The sequence below is a fragment of the Melospiza melodia genome, unplaced genomic scaffold, assembly GCF_035770615.1.
Source record: "Melospiza melodia melodia isolate bMelMel2 unplaced genomic scaffold, bMelMel2.pri scaffold_210, whole genome shotgun sequence".
Taxonomy (NCBI): domain Eukaryota; kingdom Metazoa; phylum Chordata; class Aves; order Passeriformes; family Passerellidae; genus Melospiza; species Melospiza melodia.
In genome coordinates, this window is record NW_026948546.1 from 1 (window position 1) to 15,583 (window position 15,583).

The 15,583-nt window shown below is 61.0% G+C and overlaps 2 protein-coding genes across 5 annotated transcripts; one reads left to right on the forward strand and one right to left on the reverse strand.

Annotated features, from left to right (window-relative positions):
• Positions 1-4,132: 4,132 nt before the first annotated feature.
• On the reverse strand, positions 4,133-9,096 carry FIS1 (fission, mitochondrial 1). Of its 2 annotated transcripts, none has more exons than XM_063182407.1 (5): positions 9,027-9,096; positions 7,280-7,412; positions 6,458-6,534; positions 5,014-5,119; positions 4,133-4,392 (listed from the first exon to the last, which is right to left on the reverse strand). In XM_063182407.1, the coding sequence occupies exons 1-5, from the start codon at positions 9,069-9,071 to the stop codon at positions 4,304-4,306; spliced, it is 450 nt and encodes a 149-aa protein (XP_063038477.1). In that variant the 5' UTR covers positions 9,072-9,096; the 3' UTR covers positions 4,133-4,303. The 2 variants fall into 2 exon arrangements, with proteins under 2 accessions (XP_063038477.1, XP_063038476.1); XM_063182406.1 differs by having other exon boundaries at positions 5,014-5,149.
• A 150-nt stretch (positions 9,097-9,246) lies between these two features.
• Positions 9,247-14,905, forward strand: LOC134433596 (acidic leucine-rich nuclear phosphoprotein 32 family member E-like). 3 transcript variants are annotated; one of them, XM_063182413.1, is made up of 5 exons: positions 9,247-9,410; positions 11,088-11,388; positions 11,662-11,680; positions 13,809-14,215; positions 14,810-14,905. In XM_063182413.1, exons 3-4 carry the CDS (start codon positions 11,669-11,671, stop codon positions 14,193-14,195), a joined length of 399 nt encoding a protein of 132 aa, XP_063038483.1. In that variant the 5' UTR covers positions 9,247-9,410; positions 11,088-11,388; positions 11,662-11,668; the 3' UTR covers positions 14,196-14,215; positions 14,810-14,905. The 3 variants fall into 3 exon arrangements, 1 of the variants encoding a protein (XP_063038483.1); XR_010031651.1 differs by lacking the exons at positions 9,247-9,410; positions 11,088-11,388; positions 11,662-11,680 and adding exons at positions 13,027-13,104; positions 13,448-13,629 and having other exon boundaries at positions 13,738-14,215; XR_010031650.1 differs by lacking the exons at positions 9,247-9,410; positions 11,088-11,388; positions 11,662-11,680 and adding an exon at positions 13,014-13,104 and having other exon boundaries at positions 13,448-14,215.
• Positions 14,906-15,583: the final 678 nt, after the last annotated feature.

Sequence of the window (15,583 nt, forward strand, 5' to 3'; positions counted from 1 at the left end):
TTTGTCCCCCCAATGTCCCCCCTTCAAGGTCACCCCAAGGTCACCTCAATGTCCTCAATGTCACTCCCTCAAAGTTCCTCCAGTGTCCCGCAATGTCACCCCCAATGTCCCCAATGTCCCCCCAATGTCCCCAATGTCCCCCCAATGTCACCACTGTCCCCAATGTCCCCAATGTCCCCCCAATCCCCCCCAATGTCCCCAATGTCCCCCCAATGTCCCCAATGTCCCCCCAATGTCACCACTGTCCCAAATATCCCCAATGTCCCCCCAATCCCCCCCAATGTCCCCAATGTCCCCCCAATGTCCCCAAGGTCACTCCAAGGTCACCCCTCAATGTCCCCCAATGTCCCCAATGTCCCCCCCAATGTCCCCAATGTCCCCAATCCCCCCAATATCCCCAATGTCCCCCCAATGTCCCTCCACTGTCCCCAATCCCCCCAATGTCCCTCGCTGTCCCCCCATTGTCCCCAGTGTCCCCCCAATGTCCCCCCACTGTCCCCAATGTCCCTCGCTGTCCCCCCAGTGTCCCCCCTCCCCCCGTGCCCGTGTCCCTCGCTGTCCCCTCCCTGTCCCTTCCTGTCCCCATCCCTGTCCCCTCACTGACGTCCCCGATGTCCCCAATGTCCCCCTGTCCTTCCTGTCCCCCCCCCCCGTCCCGTCCCGTCCCGTCCTGGCCCCGTCCTGCTGCTGACAGTGTCCCCAATGTCCCCAATGTCCCCAATGTCCCCAATGTCCCCCAGTGTCCCCAATGTCCCCAATGTCCCCAATGTCCCCAGTGTCCCCAATGTCCCCAATGTCCCCAATGTCCCCAATGTCCCCAATGACCCCAATGTCCCACTGTCCCCCCAGTGTCCCCAATGTCCCCAATGTCCCCAATGTCCCCCCAGTGTCCCCAATGTCCCCCCAGTGTCCCCAATGTCCCCAATGTCCCCAATGTCCCCAGTGTCCCCAACATCCACAATGTCCCCCCAGTGTCCCCAATGTCCCCAGTGTCCCCAATGTCCCCAATGTCCCCCACTGTCCCCAATGTCCCAAATGTCCCCAATGTCCCCAATGTCCCCCCAGTGTCCCCAATGTCCCCAACATCCACAATGTCCCCCCAGTGTCCCCAATGTCCCCAGTGTCCCAAATGTCACCCCCAAGGTCACTCCCAGGTCCCCACTGTCCCCCACTGTCCCCAATGTCCCCAACACCCCTGATGTCCCCAACCCCCCCAGTGTCCCCAACACCCCCAATGTCCCCAATGTCCCCAGTGTCCCCAAGGTACCGGGCAGGGTGACGAGTGACAGCAGTGGCACGCAGGACATGACCCCGCTGTCCCCAATGTCCCCAATGTCCCCAACCCCCTGATGCCCCCAATGTCCCCAATGTCCCCAATGTCCCCAACCCCCCCAATGTCCCCAACCCCCCCAATGTCCCCAACCCCCCCAATGTCCCCAATGTCCCCACTGTCCCCAATCCCCACAATGTCCCCAATGTCCCCCAGTGTCCCCAGGGTACCGGGCAGGGTGACGAGTGACAGCAGTGGCACGCAGGACACGACCCCGCTGTCCCCAATGTCCCCAACCCCCCCAATGTCCCCAACATCCCTGATGTCCCCACTGTCCCCACTGTCCCCACTGTCCCCCACTGTCCCCAGTGTCCCCAGGGTACCGGGCAGGGTGACGAGTGACAGCAGTGGCACGCAGGACACGACCCCGCTGGCGTCGGTGCCGCAGTCGGCCCAGAGGCCGCGGGTGACGACGACGGCGGTGACGGCGCTGGTCTGGCCCCCGCCCATCCCCCACACGCCCGCGGCCACCGCGGCCACCAGGAGCCCCCAGCCGGACACGGCCGCGGCCAGCGCGGCCAGCGCGGCCACCGGCGCCCGGGGACACGCGCCCGGCGCCATCGGGGACACCGGGGACAGCGGGAGCGCCAGGCAGCAGGCACCGGGGGCACCGGCGGGCACTGCTGCTGACGGGCACCGGTGGGCACTGGTGGGGATGGTCAGTGGTGGTCACTGGGCACTGGTGGCACTGGTGGTGATGGTCAGTGGTGGTGATGGTCAGTGGTGGTGATGGTCACTGGTGGTGATGGTCACTGGTGGTGATGGTCAGTGGTGGCACTGGTGGTGATGGTCAGTGGTGGTGATGGTCACTGGTGGCACTGGTGGTGATGGTCAGTGATGGCACTGGTGGTGATGGTCACTGGTGGCACTGGTGGTGATGGTCACTGGTGGTGATGGTCACTGGTGGTGATGGTCACTGGTGGCACTGGTGGTGATGGTCAGTGATGGCACTGGTGGTGATGGTCAGTGGTGGCACTGGTGGTGATGGTCACTGGTGGCACTGGTGGTGATGGTCAGTGGTCACTGCTGGTGATGGGCACTGGTGGCACTGGTCAGTGGTGGCACTGGTGGTGATGGTCAGTGGTCACTGGTCAGCGGTCACTGGTGGTCACTGGTGGTGATGGGCACTGGTGGTCACTGGTGGTCACTGGTCAGCGGTCACTGGTGGCACTGGTCACTGGTGGCGATGGTCACTGGTGGCACTGGTGGTGATGGTCAGTGGTCAGTGGTGGCACTGGTCACTGGTGGCACTGGTGGTGGTGGTCACTGGTAGTGATGGTCACTGGTGGCACTGGTGGCACTGGGAGCGCTGGTCAGTGGTCACTGGTCACTGGTGGTGATGGGCACTGGAGGTCACTGGTGTCACTGGTGGTGATGGTCACTGAGGTCACTGGTGTCACTGGTGTCCAGCACAGGTCAGCGCCATTGGGTCAGCATGTCACCGCTGTCACTGGTTTAACTGGTTTGTACTGGTGTCCGGCACTGGAGTCACTGGTGTCCCCGCTGTCTGGCACTGCTGTCACTGGAGTCCGGCACCGGTTTAACTGGTGTCACTGCTGTCACTGCTGTCACTTCTGTCACTGGTGTCACTGGTGTCCGGCACTGGTGTCACTGGTTTTTACTGCTGTCCGGCACTGGTATCACTGGTGTCACTGGTGTCACTGGTTTAACTGGTTTAACTGGTGTCCATCACAGGTGTCCCCGCTGTCTGGCACTGGTTTAACTGGTCGACACTGGTGTCCAGCACTGGTTTAACTGGTCGGCACTGCTGTCACTGGTTTAACTGGTCCGTACTGGTGTCCGGCACTGGTTTAACTGGTCGGCACTGCTGTCACTGGTTTAACTGGTCCGTACTGGTGTCCGGCACTGGTTTAACTGGTCGGCACCGGTGTCCGGCACTGGTTTAACTGGTTGGCACTGGTTTAAGTGGCGTCCTCGCTGTCCGGCACTGCTGTCACTGGTTTAACTGGTCCGTACTGGTGTCCGGCACTGGTTTAACTGGTCGGCACTGCTGTCACTGGTTTAACTGGTCCGTACTGGTGTCCAGCACTGGTTTAACTGGTCGGCACTGGTGTCCAGCACTGGTCACTCCGGAGGGGGCGTGGCCGGGGTTTGGGGGGGTGTCCCCCCCCCCGCCCCTCCCCCCAGGAAGGAACCAGGTGTGTCCGGAGCCGCCCCTCCCCCCTTCCTGCCCCCCCCCGCCCCTCCCCCCTTCCTGCCCCCGCCTCTCCCCCCTTCCTGCCCCCCCCCGCCCCTCCCCCCTTCCTGCCCCCCTCCCCCCCCCGGGGCCCCTTCCTGTGACGTAATCGGAGGGGGAGGGACCCCAAAAACCGCGGGGGGGGTGGGGGGCTCTGGGGGGTCTCAGGTGACATTTGGGGTGCCCAGGTGACATCTGGGACACTCAGAGGGGTTCAGGTGACACTTGGGGGGCTCTGGGGGGGCTCAAGTGGCATTTGGGGGGTTCCAAGTGACATTCGGGGACACTCAGAGGGGCCCAGGTGACATTTGGGGGACGCAGGTGACATTTGGGGACACTTGGGGGGGCGCTCAGGTGACACTTGGGGGGCTCAGGGGACATTTGGGGACATTTGAGGGGGGCCCAGGTGACATCTGGGGACACTCAGAGGGGCCCAGGTGACATTTGGGGACACTCAGAGGGGTTCAGGTGACATTTAGGGGGCTCCGGGGGGGGGTTCAGGTGACATTTGTGGGGTGCCCAGGTGACCCCAGCCCCGCCCCCTCAGTGACGTCACTCTCGGCGCCCAATCAGGTTTATTTACATCGGGGAGGGGGGGGGGGAGGGGGAGGGGCTATGGGACACCCCAAGGCACTGGGGGTGGAGGGGCGGCTCTGACGTCACCGCGGGCCATGACGTCACCGCGGGCCATGACGTCACTCCGCCGCGCCCTGACGTAATCTCCGCGGCGTCGTCATCGCGCAGGCCCCGCCCCCTCACCGGGGAGGGGGGCGTGGTCATTGCCGGGCGCGCGCGATGGCCACGCCCACCAGCCCGGCCACGCCCATGACCACGCCCCCAACGATGGCCGCGCCCACCAGGCCGTCTGTGGGGGGGGACAATGGGGACAATGGGGGGAAAAATGGGGTAAAAATGGGGACAATGGGGGGACATTGGGGACAATGGGGACAATGGGGACATTGGGGGGACAATGGGGAGATTGGGGGACATTGGGGACATTGGGGACAATGGGGGACAATGGGGACATTGGGGACAATGAGGACAATGGGGGACATTGGGGGGACAATGGGGAGATTGGGGGACATTGGGGACATTGGGGACAATGGGGACAATGGGGGGACAATGGGGGACAATGGGGGACAATGGGGACAATGGGGACAATGGGGACATTGGGGACATTGGGGACAATGGGGACAATGGGGACAATGGGGGACAATGGGGGACAATGGGGACAATGGGGACAATGGGGACAATGGGGGACAATGGGGGATAATGGGGACAATGGGGGGGACAATGGGGAGGGGACAGAGGGGACAATGTCAGCACCTAGGGGGGCTTTGGCACCTCCCAAATGTCCCCAATGCCTCCAATCCCCCCAATGTCCCCAATCCCCCCAATGTCCCCAATCCCCCCAATGTCCCCATTGATGTCCCCAGTGTCCCCAATCCCCCCAGTGTCCCCATCGCTGTCCCCAGTGTCCCCTCACCCCTCCTCAGGCGGCTCCGGACGCGGCTCCGCAGTCTCTGCACCTGCGCGTTCTGCGGCTCGGCCACCAGGAGGCGCTCGAGGTGCTCCAGGGCGCGCTCGTACTCCTGAGGGGACACCCGTGTCACCTGTGTCACCTGAGTGTCACCTGTGTGTCACCTGTGTCACCTGTGTGTCACCTGTGTGTCACCTGAGTGTCACCTGTGTCACCTGTGTGTCACCTGAGTGTCACCCGTGTCACCTGTGTCACCTGTGTGTCACCTGAGTGTCACCTGTGTCACCTGTGTGTCACCTGTGTCACCTGAGTGTCACCTGTGTCACCTGTGTGTCACCTGTGTGTCACCTGAGTGCCACCTGTGTCACCTGAGTGTCACCTGTGTGTCACCTGTGTCACCTGTGTGTCACCTGTGTGTCACCTGAGTGTCACCTGTGTCACCTGTGTCACCTGAGTGTCACCTGAGTGTCACCTGTGTCACCTGTGTGTCACCTGTGTGTCACCTGTGTCACCTGAGTGTCACCTGTGTGTCACCTGAGTGTCACCTGTGTCCCCTCCCTGTCCCCCTCTCCCTTGTTCCAGCAGCTCTGTCACTGACGTGGGGACACTGGGGACAAAGCCTGTGCTCCCACCATGTCCCCAATGTCCCCAATCCCCCCCCCAATGTCCCCAGTGTCCCCAGGGTGTTCCCTCATTGTCCCCAGTGTCCCCAATGTCCCCTCAATGTCCTCAGTGCCCAAACCTCCCCAATGTCCCCAATCTCCCCATGGTGTCCCCAACGTCCCCTCAGTGTCCCCAGTGTCCCCAATCCCCCAATGTCCCCAATGTCCTCTCAATGTCCCCAATGTCACCAGCTCCCATATCCCCCCCAATGTCCCCAATGTCCCCAACGTGTCCCCACGTCCCTCTCCCTGTCCCCACTGTCCTCAACGTCTCCATGGTGTCCCCAACGTCCCCAATGTCCCCCCCACTGTCCCCAATGTCCCCTCAGTGTCCCCATTGTCTCCAATGTCCCCATGGTGTCCCCTATCCCCCAATGTCCCCCCATTGACCCCAATGTCCCCAATGTCCCCCCACTGTCCCCCATGTCCCCTCAATGTCCCCAGTGTCCCCATGGTGTCCCCAATCCCCACAATGTCCCCAGGGTGTCCCCAGTGTCCTCAGTGTGTCCCCCAATCCCCCCAATCCCCCCACTGTCCCCTCAATGTCACCAATCCCCCAATGTCCACAGTGTCCCCAAGATGTCCCCAAGATGTCCCCAATGTCCCCACGATGTCCCCAGGGTGTCCCCAATGTCCTCAGCCTGTCCCCCAATCCCCCCACTGTCCCCTCAATGTCCCCAATCGCCCATTGATGCCCCCAATCCCCTCATTGTCCCCAATGTCCCCAGTGTCCCCACGATGTCCCCAGTGTCCCCACGATGTCCCCAGGGTGTCCCCAGTGTCCCCACCTTGAGCCGGTAGCAGCCCAGGGCCAGGTAGAACAGGACGTCTCGCTGCTCCTCCGCGGGGGTCTCGGGCAGCAGCTCTGGGGGACCCCAAAAACATCAAAGATTCACCCCAAAACTGCCCCGGGCACCCCAGAACCGCAAAGATTTATACCAAAACTGCCCCAGGGACCCCAAAACCCCAAATTTTCACCCAAAACTCCCCAAAATCCCCCCCCAGGGACTCCCCCAATTCCCCCCAGCCGTGACCACGCCCTCGCTTTAGCCACGCCCATAACCACGCCCACAACGCGGATAAGCTCCGCCCACCCGCGGGGCGTGGCCTCCAGTACATGAGGAGGCCCCGCCCCTTTTGTTTAGCCCCGCCCACCCCTCAGGCCGTGTTCTCCCGGTACCGGAGAAGGCCCACAATTTTTTTTCCGTGTTTTTTCCCAAATTTTCCCAAAATTTTCCGTTTTTTCCCCCCCCAAATTTTCCTGCGTTTTTTCCCAATTATTTTCCCAAAATTTTCCGTGTTTTTCCCCAAATTTTCCCCAAACTTTTCCGTGTTTTTTCTCCCTTTTTAAAGCCCCGCCGCCCACCGGAGAGCAGCGCCACCCCTCGGGCCGCGTCCTCCCGGTACCGGAGCAGGCCCCGCCCCCTTTGCTTAGCCCCGCCCCTCACCGGAGAGCAGCGCCACCCCTCGGGCCGTGTCCTCCCGGTACCGGAGCAGGCCCCGCCCCCTGTACAAGCCCCGCCCCTCACCGGAGAGCAGCGCCACCCCTCGGGCCGTGTCCTCCCGGTACCGGAGCAGGCCCCGCCCCCTGTGTAAGCCCCGCCCCTCACCGGAGAGCAGCGCCACCCCTCGGGCCGTGTCCTCCCGGTACCGGCTCCGCACCAGGCCCCAGCCGTACTCGAAGCGGCACTGCCGGGACGGCGCCCCCTGCTGGAGCTCGGCCGCGTAGCGCCGCTCCAGCGCCTGCGCAGAACGAGACGAGGGATGGGGGGGGACTGGGAGCACTGGGAGGGCACTGGGTGATACTGGGAATGGCACTGGGTGATACTGGGAGCACTGGGAGTGACTGGGAGGGTACTGGGAAGGCACTGAGGGGTTACTGGGAGCACTGGGAGGGCACTGGGAGCACTGGGAATGGCACTGGGTGATACTGGGAGCACTCGGAGTGACTGGGAGGGTACTGGGAAGGCACTGAGGGGTTACTGGGAGCACTGGGGAGGGCACTGGGAGCACTGGGAATGGCACCGGGAGGGCACTGGGAGCACTGGGAATGGCACTGGGATGATACTGGGAGCACTGGGAGGGCACTGGGAGCACTGGGATGAGGCACTGGGTGTTACTGGGAGCAGTGGGAATGGCACTGGGGTGATACTGGGAGCACTGGGAATGGCACCGGGAGGGTACTGGGAACACTGGGAAGGTACTGGAAGTGACTGGGAGGGTACTGGGAGTGACTGGGAGCACTGGGATGAGTCACTGGGTATTACTGGGAGCACTGGGAGGACACTGGGAGCATTGGGAATGGCACTGGGTGTTACTGGGAGCACTGGGAATGGCACTGGGGTGATACTGGGAGCACTGGGAATGGCACTGGGAGTGACTGGGAGGGTACTGGGAGCACTGGGAATGGCACTGGGAGAGCACTGGGAATGGCACTGGGAGCACTGGGATGAGTCCCACCGTGTTACTGGGAGCACTGGGAGCAGTGAAGGGGGGGTACTGGGAGCACTGGGAGGGTACTGGGAGTGACTGGGAGCACTGGGAATGGCACTGGAAGCACTGGGAGTGACTGGGGAAGATACTGGGAGTGATTGGGAGCACTGGGATGAGTCACTGGGTGTTACTGGGAACACTGGGAGGTTACTGGGAGCACTGGGAGGATACTGGGAAGGGTTACTGGGAGCACTGGGGAGTTACTGGGCGCTTACTGGGAGCACTGAGTGATACTGGGAGCACTGGTAGGATAGTGGAAAGGTACTGGGGGTTACTGGGAGCACTGGGAATGGCACTGGGTGATACTGGGAGCACTGGGAGGACACTGGAAAGGCACTGGGTGATACTGGGAGCACTGGGAGGACACTGGGAAGACACCGGGGGTTACTGGGAGCACTGGGAAGGAACTGGGAAGGCACTGGGAGGATACTGGGAGCACTGGGATGAGTCCCTGGGGGTTACTGGGAGCACTGGGAGCACTGGGACGAGTCCCTGGGCCCTTACTGGGAGCACTGGGGAGTTACTGGGAGGGGGTTTGTGGGCGTGGCTTATCAGAAGGGCGTGGTCACAAAATGGGCGTGGCCAAAACCGAGCGGAGCCCCCGGGCCAAGACCCCCGGGGGATCCAGGAGGGGGGGCGTGGCCAACCCAGATGGGGGCGTGACCACCCAACCAAAAGGGGGCGTGGTCACACGGGGCGTGGCTAGGCGAAGGGCGAGTGGGCGTGGCCAAGCCTGGCGGTTTCGGGGGCCGCAAAAGGGGCGTGGCCGGGGGGGCTCGCGGCACTCGGGGGGGTCCACGGGGTGGGCGTGGCTTCCGAAAAAGGGGGCGTGTTCACTCGCGGAAAGGGGGGGCGTGGCCTCACCATCAGATCCTCCACCGCCACCACATCGTCGAACTCGGGGTCCATCGCACCCGGAAGCGCCGCCGGAAGTGAAGGCGGAAGTGATGTCTTAACTCCGCCCATCCCCGCCCAGCTTCCCCGCCATTGGCCGCGCCTCACCGCGCCGCGCTCTCATTGGCCGGGCGGCGCGTGAGCCCCGCCGCCATTGGCTCCTCCCCGCGTCAATCACCGTGAGGGGAGAGCGACACCGCCATTGCCATGGCCGCGTACCGGGTGCGGGTCCGCACCGGGAGCGCTCCCGGCGCCGGCACCAGCGACGCCATCGCCGTGACGCTCGTGGGGAGCCGCGGCAGCAGCGCCAGGACCGCGCTGGACCGCTGGGGACCCGACTTCCAATGCGGGGCGGTGAGAGACAGCGAGGGGGAGCGGGCGGCTGAGGGGGCGGCTGAGGGGGCTGAGGGGGTTTGGGGGCATTTGGGGACTTTAGGGGACGTTTCAAGCGATTTGGGGACACTTGGGGGGGATTTGGGCACATTTGGGGGGATTTAGGGACATTTGAGGGCGATTTGGGGACATTTTGGGGGGCGTTGGGAACGCTTGAGGGGGATTTAGGGACGTTTGGGGACATTCGGGCGGATTTGAGGGCGATTTGGGGACATTCGGGGGGGATTTGGGGACATTTGGCGGGACTCGAGGGGATTTTTGGGGACATTTGAGGGAGTTCGGGGCACATCTGGGGGGATTTGGGGACATTTGAGGGGGATTTAGAGACGTTTGGGGACATTTGGGAGGATTTGGGGACATTTTGTGGCGATTTGGGGACATTTGGGAGGATTTGGGCACATTTGGAGGCGTCTGGGTGGGATATGTGGGATTTGGGGACATTTAGGGGCGTTTTGGGGGGGATTTGGGGACATTTGGGGGGGATTTGGGGGGTTTAGGGACGATTTGGGGGATTTGGGGATATTTAGGGGTAATTTGGGGACATTTTGGGGGGATTTGGGGACATTTGAGGGAGATTTAGGGACGTTTGTGGGACATTTGGGGACTTTAGGGGACATTTCAAGGGGTTTAGAGGTGATTGGGGGGAATTTGGGGACACTTGGGGCGGTTTGGAGACATTTGAGGGAGTTTGGGGACCTTTGGGGGTGATTTGGGGACATTTTGGGGGGGTTTAGGGACATTTTTGGGGATTTGGGGACATTTGTGGGGGGCTCTATGTCCCAACCTCCCACCCCAGAAGACCCCTGGGTGTCACCAAATGTCCCCAAATGTCCCCAAAAAGGGGCTGGGGGGGGGGGGGGGGGGAGGGGACAGCAGGTGACACTGCAGAGGTGGCAGCCAGGGCGTGGCCGGGCCAGGTGACAGCACGTGGGTGGCCCTGGGGACACGATGGGGACACGAGGGTGGCGCCGCCACAACCGGGCGGGGCAGGGGACAATGGGGACACGGCGGGGGTGGCAGCGGTGACAAAATGGCGGTGACACAATGGAGGGGACAAAATGGAGGGGACAAAATGGCGGTGACAATGGTGACACAATGGAGGGGACAGTGGTGACACAATGGAGGGGACAAAATGGAGGGGACAAAATGGCGGTGACACAATGGAGGGGACAAAATGGCGGTGACACAATGGAGGGAACAAAATGGAGGTGGCAATGGTGACACAGTGATGGTGACAATGGTGACACAATAGAGGGGACAAAATGGAGGGGACACAGTGGAGGGGACAAAATGGAGGTGGCAATGGTGACACAACGGAGGTGACAATGGTGACACAGTGATGGTGACAATGGTGACACAGCAATGGTGACAATGGTGACACAATAGAGGGGACAAAATGGAGGGGACAGTGGTGACACAATGGAGGTCACAACGGTGACAATGGTGACACAATGGAGGGGATAATGGTGACACAATGGAGGTGACAATGGTGACACAATGGTGACACAGCAATGGTGACAGTGGTGGCACAGGGATGGTGACAATGGTGACACAATAGAGGTGACAATGGTGACACGGAGATGGTGGCAATGGTGACACAGTGACAATAACGGTGACACCGGTGACATTGTTCCCCAGAGGTGTCGGTGGTGGCAGTGGCACGGTGGCGGTGGTGGCACGGCGAGGTGACAGCGCTGGCACGGTGGTGACGGTGGCCTGGTGGTGGTGGCAGCGGTGACACAGCGAAGGTGACAACAATGACACTGCAATGGTGGCAGCGGTGACACAGGGAAGGTGACAATGGTGACACTGCAGAGGTGACAACGGTGACACTGCAATGGTGGCACAGCAGTGGTGACAACGATGGCCTGGTGATGGTGACGGCGATGGTGACAACGGTGACACAGCCATGGTGACAGTGGTGACACTGCAATGGTGATACAGCCATGGTGACACAGCCATGGTGACAATGGTGATACAGCCATGGTGACACAGCCATGGTGGCAATGGTGACAATGGTGGCATAGCAAAGGTGGCAGTGATGACACTGCAGTGGTGACACAGCCATGGTGACACAGCCATGGTGACAACGATGACACTGCAATGGTGACACAGCCATGGTGACACAGCCATGGTGACGCAGCCATGGTGACAATGGTGGCACAGCCATGGTGACAATGATGACACAGCCATGGTGACACAGCCATGGTGGCACAGCCATGGTGACAACGGTGACACAGCAAAGGTGGCAATGATGACACAGCAATGGTGACACAGCCATGGTGGCACAGTCATGGTGACAGTGGTGACACAGCCATGGTGACACAGCCATGGTGACAACAGTGACGCAGCCATGGTGACAATGATGACACGGCAATGGTGGCACAGCCATGGTGACACAGCCATGGTGGCACAGTCATGGTGACAGTGGTGGCACAGGTGACACAGTGGTGTCCCCACACAGGTGACACAGTTCCAGGTGCGCGTCCCCTGTCCCTTGGGGCGCCTCCTCCTCCTCCAGGTGCACAGTGACAGTGACACAGTGACAGTGACACAGGTGACACAGGCAACACAGTGACAGTCACACAGGTGACACCACGATCATGGCAGTGACAGTGACACAGGTGACACAGGTGACACAGGCGACACAGTGACAGTCACACAGGTGACACCACGATCATGACAGTGACACAGTGACAATGTCCCCAATGACAGTGACACAGGCGGCGCAGGTGACACAATAACAGTGACACAGGTGGCGCAGTGACAATGACAGTGACTGTCATACAGGTGACACAGTGACAGTGACACAGGTGACACCACGATCATGACAGTGACAGTGACACAGTGACAGTGTCCCCAATGACAGTGACACAGGTGACACAGGTGATACAATAACAGTGACACAGGTGACTCAATGACAATGACAGTGACTGTCACACAGGTGACACAGTGACAGTGACACAGGCGGCGCAGGTGACACAGTGACAGTGACACAGGTGGCACAGGTGACACAGTGACAGTGACACAGGTGACACAATGGCATTCACACAGGTGACACAGATGACACAGGTGACAGAGTGACACTAACAATGTCCCCTGTACTGGTGACAGAGGTGACACAATGACAGTGACACAGGTGACACAGGTGACACAATGGCATTCATACAGGTGACACAGGTGACACAATGACAGTGACACAGGTGACTCAGGTGACACAGTGACAGTGACACAGGTGACACAATGACATACACAGGTGACTCAGGTGACACAGTGACAGTGACACAGGTGACACAATGATGTTCACACAGGTGACCCAGGTCACCACAATGGCATTCACACAGGTGACACAGGTGACACAGTGACTGTAACACAGGTGACCCAATGGCAACGATACAGGTGACACAGTCACACAGGTGACACAATGGCCTTCACGCAGGTGACACGGGTGACACAATGACAGTCACACGGGTGACACAATGTTATCCACACAGGTGGTGCAGGTGACGCAATGACAGTGACAGTGATACAGGTGACACTGACAATGTCCCCGATGTCCCCAGATGTCCCCACACAGGTGACAGAGTACCAGGTGCGCGTCCCCCATCCCCTGGGGCGCCTCCTGCTCCTCCAGGTGCACAGTGACAGTGACACAGTGACAGTGACACAGGTGACACCATGATTATGAGAGTGACAGTGACACAGTGACAGTGACACAGGTGACACAGGCAACACAGTGACAGTCACACAGGTGACACCACGATCATGACAGTGACAGTGACACAGTGACAATGTCCCCAATGACAGTGACACAGGTGACACAGGTGACACAATAACAGTGACACAGGTGACTCAATGACAATGACAGTGACTGTCATACAGGTGACACAGTGACAGTGACACAGGTGACACAGGTGACACAATGACAGTGACACAGGTGGCACAGGTGACACAATAACAGTGACACAGGTGATACAATGACAGTGACTGTCATACAGGTGACACAGTGACAGTGACACAGGTGACACAATGACAGCGACACAGGTGGCACAGGTGGCACAGTGACACTGTTTTTGTCCCCGCACAGGTGACACAGTACCAGGTGCGCGTCCCCCGTCCCCTGGGGCGCCTCCTGCTCCTCCAGGTGCACAGTGACAGTGACACAGTGACAGTGACACAGGTGACACAGGTGCCACAATGACACTGTTTTTGTCCCCACACAGGTGACAGAGTACCAGGTGCGCGTGCCCCGTCCCCTGGGGCGCCTCCTGCTCCTCCAGGTGCACAGTGACAGTGACACAGTGACAGTGACACAGGTGACACAGGTGACACAGTGACACTGTTTTTGTCCCCACACAGGTGACAGAGTACCAGGTGCGCGTGCCCCGTCCCCTCGGGCGCCTCCTGCTCCTCCAGGTGCACAAGGGGCCCTGCGGGGGCCTCCCCGAGAGCTCCTGGTACCTGGAGCGCGTCACCGTGTGGGGACAGCGCGGGGACACACCTGGGGACACACCTGGGGACAGCCCCGACACCTCAGACAGCGAGGACAGCGCTGGGGACAGCGAGGACAGCGAGGAGGAGGAGGAAGAGGAGGAGGAGGAGGAGGAAGAGGAGGAGGGGACAGGTGACAATGAGGGGACAGGTGACAGCGAGGAGGAGACAGGTGACGCCCTGGAGGAGGAGCCGGAGGAGGAGGAGGAGGAGCCAGAGGAGGAGGGAGGAGGAGCCCGAGGATGGCACAGGTGACACCGGTGATGACAGTGAAGGTGAGGGCACAGGTGACACTGTGATGGCACAGGTGACACCGAGGGCACAGGTGACACTGAGGACACGGGTGGCACTGATGGCACAGGTGACACTGTGATGGCACAGGTGACACTGGTGACACAGGTGATGTCACCCTTACGGGTGGCACTGATGGCACAGGTGACACTGAGGGCACAGGTGACACTGATGGCACAGGTGACACTGTGAGGGCACAGGTGACACTGAGGGCACAGGTGACACTGAGGGCACAGGTGGCACTGATGGCACAGGTGACACTGATGGCACAGGGGGATGTCAGCCCCCAGGTGACGTCACCCCCAGGTGACACCTGTGATGGCACAGGTGATGTCACCCCCGCAGATAACACTGTGATGGCACGGGTGACACTGAGGGCACAGGTGACGCTGTGATGGCACAGGTGACACTGAGGGCACAGGTGATGTCACCCCTACGGGTGACACTGATGGCGCAGGTGACACTGATGGCACAGGTGACATCAGCTCCCCAGGTGATACCTGTGCCAGTACAGGTGACATCGCACACCTGTGCCAGCACAGGTGACGTCACCCACAGGTGACCCCGTGTCCCCGCAGGTGACCCCGATGACGTCACTCAGCTGGGCCCCTTCCACTTCCCGTGCTATCGATGGCTGGAGGGGTTCGGCACCTGGGAGCTGCCCGAGGGCACAGGTGGGCACACACCTGGGACACACCTGGGGACATTGGGGACACACCTGGGACACACCTGGGGACATTGGGGACACACCTGGGGACATCTGGGGACACCTGGGGACATTGGGGACACACCTGGGGACATTGGGGACACACCTGGGACACACCTGGGGGAATTGGGGACACACCTGGGGACATTGGGGACACACCTGGGACACACCTGGGGGAATTGGGGACACACCTGGGGACATTGGGGACACACCTGGGTACACCTGGGGACATTGGGGACACACCTGGGGACATTGGGGGACACACCTGGGACACCTGGGGACACCTGGGACATTGGGGACACACCTGGGGACACCTGGGGACATTGGGGACACACCTGGGGACATTGGGGACACACCTGGGACACACCTGGGACACACCGGGGGCATACCTGGGGACATTGGGGACACACCTGGGGACACACCTGGGACACACCCTGTGCCACACCTGTGCCGCGGTGTCCCCGCAGCCACCACGCCCGGCCATGGAGCGACACCCGCGGCTGCAGAAACAGCGCCGGAGACACCTGGTGCAGCAGCGGCGGCGGTACAGGTGAGCACAGGTGTGTGTGTGTGTGTGACACCCTCAGGTGTGAGTGTGACACTGCCAGGTGTGTGTGTGTGTGTGTGTGTGACACACCTGGTGCAA